At 43.6% G+C, this 4,361-nt stretch overlaps 1 protein-coding gene across 1 annotated transcript in view; it reads right to left on the bottom strand.

Moving 5' to 3' along the window:
• Positions 1-2,585, bottom strand: part of ripor2 (RHO family interacting cell polarization regulator 2) — a 79,542-nt gene extending 76,957 nt beyond the window's left edge. Inside the window, exon 1 of the mRNA XM_076301386.1 lies at positions 2,207-2,585. Coding sequence (XP_076157501.1) covers positions 2,207-2,282 — 76 coding nt within the window. The 5' untranslated portion in view covers positions 2,283-2,585. The remainder of the gene's footprint in view (positions 1-2,206) is intronic.
• Positions 2,586-4,361: the final 1,776 nt, after the last annotated feature.

Genomic DNA, 4,361 nt, shown 5'->3' with positions numbered 1-4,361 from the left:
TAGCAAACTTTCAACGAGCTTTGACATGTTTTTCTTCAGCAATAGAGTCATGTGGGGTGAGCGTGCATAGAGGCCATGGCGGTGAAGTTTTGAAGTGCATCTGTAACCAGTTCCATTGATATGTTTTGCAACAATAAGGTTGCAAAGATCTTGAGAGGGCTCTTTGCTTTTACCCATCATGAAATGTTTCTTGTGAGACACCTTGCTAACAAAAAACCTTTTTATAGCCCACCAGTATGTACTAACCCAGCTTATATCAATTTGTACAGATAGGAGGGATAATTTCTCTAACTACTTATAGATTCCAGTTTGTTCCTTGCCATTCTTTGCGTTTGTGTACTGCTTTTTCTTAGCGTGTTCAATACTTTTTCCCTGTGCCATTCCACTTTTTTACTCATAACACTACTTTTAGACATTAATGTTTGGATTTTTATATATGTGTGGATTACCTAAGTTAATACTAATGTTCGGTGAAAATTTCATGCGAATTGCCTCACTGGAAGAATACTTATTGAAAAAAATGTTGACGTGTTCAATACTTATTTTCCCCGCTGTATACCACAGCAGAGAGACAGAGATTACAGTTATAGTTACACTCCTAACTATAACTGTAAACTATAAAGGTAAACTCCTCTACAACTGTCCACACACACACACACACACACACACACACACAGAGAGAGATAAAGAGAGAACATACACACCAGGCTTGTGCAAAATTCCAGAATTGAATTGAAACTGGCTCTTAAATTCCAATTCAATTCTTGAATTGCACTTGCATTTCAATTGAGGTAGCAAACAGGAAGCAGAATTGCCATTCGAATTGTGCACAACCCTGATACACACACTTCTACATCTAGTCTATTCAAAGTTCTGTATAGGCATACAGTCCACAGTTCACACACACACATCAAACAAATGTACACAGTTCCTCACACAGAGAGAGAGAAAGAGAGAAACATACACACACATCAAACCCCAAGTGAACACAGTTCCTCACACACACACACACACACACAGAGAAAGAGAGATACATACACACACACCAAACCCCAAATGAGCACAGGTCCTTACACACACACACACACACAGAGAGAGAGAGAGAGATACACACACTTCTACATCTAGTCTATTCAAAGTTCTGTATAGGCATACAGTCCACAGCTCATAGTCAGTAATCAAACCCCAAATGAACACAGTTCCTCACACACAGAGAGAGAGAGAGAAAGAGAGGTACATACACACACATCAAACCCCAAATGAGCACAGTTCCTCACACACACACACACACAGAGAAAGAGAGGTACATACACACACATCAACCCCCAAATGAGCACAGTTCCTCACACACACACACACACACACACAGAGAAAGAGAGATACATACACACACATCAAACCCCAAATGAACACAGTTCCTCACACACAGAGAGAGAGAGAGAGAGAGAGAGAAAGAGAGGTACATACACACACATCAAACCCCAAATGAGCACAGTTCCTCACACACACACACACACAGAGAGAGAGAGAGAAAGAGAGGTACATACACACACATCAAACCCCAAATGAGCACAGTTCCTCACACACACACACACACAGAGAGAGAGGTACATACACACACATCAAACCCCAAATGAGCACAGGTCCTCAGCTCAGTAACCCAAACACAACAGCAATATGCAGCTTTACAAGACAATGACATGACACCTGTCGTCAAACTGCCTCTCTGCTATAGATGACTGAAGCGATAACTGCCCCTCTGTAATAAGAGTACCGCAGATTATTTGCCCTCTTGTAACAGAGAAATGCCCCCCTGTGATAAGAGTACCGCAGATTATTTGCCCTCTTGTAACAGAGAAATGCCCCTCTGTGATAAGAGTACCGCAGATTATTTGCCCTCTTGTAACAGAGACATGAAAGCGAAACAGAGAACGAAGCCCACAGCGCCTCAGTATACTAGAGCGAGAGTTACGAGTGTTTCCTCAAAGAACCCACAAGTGGCCTTCCACACACACACACATGTGCATTGCCACAAATGATGCACACACAAAAACACACAAATAAAGATACACGCAAAAATGTGTGTGCATTGTCATAAATTAATGTGTTTGCACACACACACACACACATAGCCACGCAAATGGTCACAGATGAGCATGTATGCAAAGACACACACACACACACACACAGCTGATGACCACCCTACCATCGTAGAACACATCCTCCGCCTCTTCCAGAAGACATTCCTCCAGGTCATCCTCCATCAGATCGGACATGGCCATCTCTTCGCTTCTCTCTTCTTCTCTCTCTCTCTCTCTTTCTAGTTATTTCACTCTCCCTCTGTCCTAAATCTCTCTCTCTCGCTCTCTCTCTCTCTCTCTCGCGCTCTCTCTATCCCCCTCGCGCTCTCTCTCTCCACGTGCTGGGGTCGGGTCAGTCTTGGGTCTGAGGGTTCTTCCGGGCGGTCCGATGCTCACCGTCGTCGTTGTGGTCGTCGTCTCGTGTCCGAGCTCACAGGCAGACTTCTGCTTCTGCTAGCTGCAGGCGGCCGAGTGAACGTGTCAGAGAGAGCGAGAGTGTGTGTGTGTGTGTGTGTGTGTGTGTGGTGAGTGCCGGGGAGGGTGTGAGAGTGACTATGCACTGAGTGTTGAGGAGCTTCCACTAGCTCACCACCCAGGCCTACGTTTCAGCAACAGGGATGGTTTCATAATCGCGTGTGCGTGTGTGTGTGTGTGTGTGTGTGTGTGTGTGTGTGTGTGTGTGTGTGTGTGTGTGTGTGTGTGTGTGTGTGTATGTGTGTGTGTGTGTGTGTTGGTATGTATGAGTGTAAGGGCATGTGTGTGCTCATCATGTATGCTCATGAATGTGTGTGTGTGTGTGTGTGTTTGTGCGTAGGTGCCGAATGGCTGTGTGTGTGTGTGTGTGTGTAGTGGGGGCTGGAAGATGATCTGAGTGCTTCACTGATGACTAACTGGCATAATTATCTGTGTTGTTCTAGACAGCAGAGCCACAGAGATGTGTGATGCCACTCTGTCCATCATCACCAGGCATCTCAGTCTGGTACCAATCCCACACATTTTAACACACACACACACACACACACACACACACACACACACACACACACACACACACACACACACACACACACATTTTAACCATTTATTTATATCCACATGAAGAAAATGGTACAGGGACACAAATATTAAGAATGCAGTACAATACATATGCAAACCTATGGACCAGTAGCATGCACCAGGTCTTCACAGTGTCACTTAACTTAAGTGATATATAACTTAACAAGCACAATACTCAGCACACAAACACACACACACACACACACACACACACACACACACCACACACACACACACACACACACACAAACACACACACACACCACACACACCACACACACGCACACACACACACACCACACACACACACACCACACACACCACACACAGGCACACACACACACACACACACCACACACACACACACACACACACACACACCACACACACACCACACACACACACACACATGGAGGGTGTGTGTGTGTGTGTCTCAAGTACGACCTCAAAGCCAGGTAACTAACTATCTTAAATGTTTTGAATTATTAACATTTCAAAACTGAAATGTTAAAACAATCATGACCACAGTATCAGTAACATAATAATAATAATAATAATAATAATAATAATAATAATAATAGCCACAGAGATAATAATAATAATAATAATAGATTTTATTTGTAACACACTTTACATTTTCAAGAAACCTCAAAGTACTAGAAACCTCAAAGTGCTAGTGTGTGTGTGTGTGTGTGTGTAACTGTGTGTGCGTGTTCGGGAAGTTCGGTCTGGCATTGCTCTATTGTGGAGCAAGTATGCGCACCCTAGATCGGGCGGACCAATCAAATCGGGCTTTACGATGATGGACAGGTGAGCAACAGCGCCTGGTCTGGTCTATCACGTCATCTGAGCACGCTTAGATTAGGCTTATGTTTGAAACAAAAACGCTGTGGCTAGAAGGAGACATGGCTTATGTTTGAAACAAAAACGCTGTGGCTAGAAGGATACATGGCTTTTAAGACCCCATATGGAAAAAGCATATTATTTAATGAGGTTTTATCACTGAAAATGATTATTTCTGAAAACTTTGCCCAAAGTTGAGATCTGGGAAAACTCGTGGTTTCACTTTCATCAAGGGAAAACAGCGCTGTTGCATTGCGCCATGTGCCCTCGTTCGTTTGAAATCTCTGATTGACCACCTGTTCGAGGGATTTGCGACAGCCTTTCCCAGCTGTTTATAACATGTTTGTAGCATATCATTGTTCAACAGAATTATTTTTAAAA

Source organism: Alosa pseudoharengus, unplaced genomic scaffold (genome assembly GCF_046254945.1).
Source record: "Alosa pseudoharengus isolate Yale_2024_CS ecotype anadromous, Long Island Sound unplaced genomic scaffold, YU_APseudo_1.1 YU_APseudo_1.1_scf_23, whole genome shotgun sequence".
Lineage (NCBI taxonomy): Eukaryota > Metazoa > Chordata > Actinopteri > Clupeiformes > Clupeidae > Alosa > Alosa pseudoharengus.
Note: the sequence above shows the minus strand (reverse complement) of the source record. Positions and strands in the feature narration are given on the sequence as shown.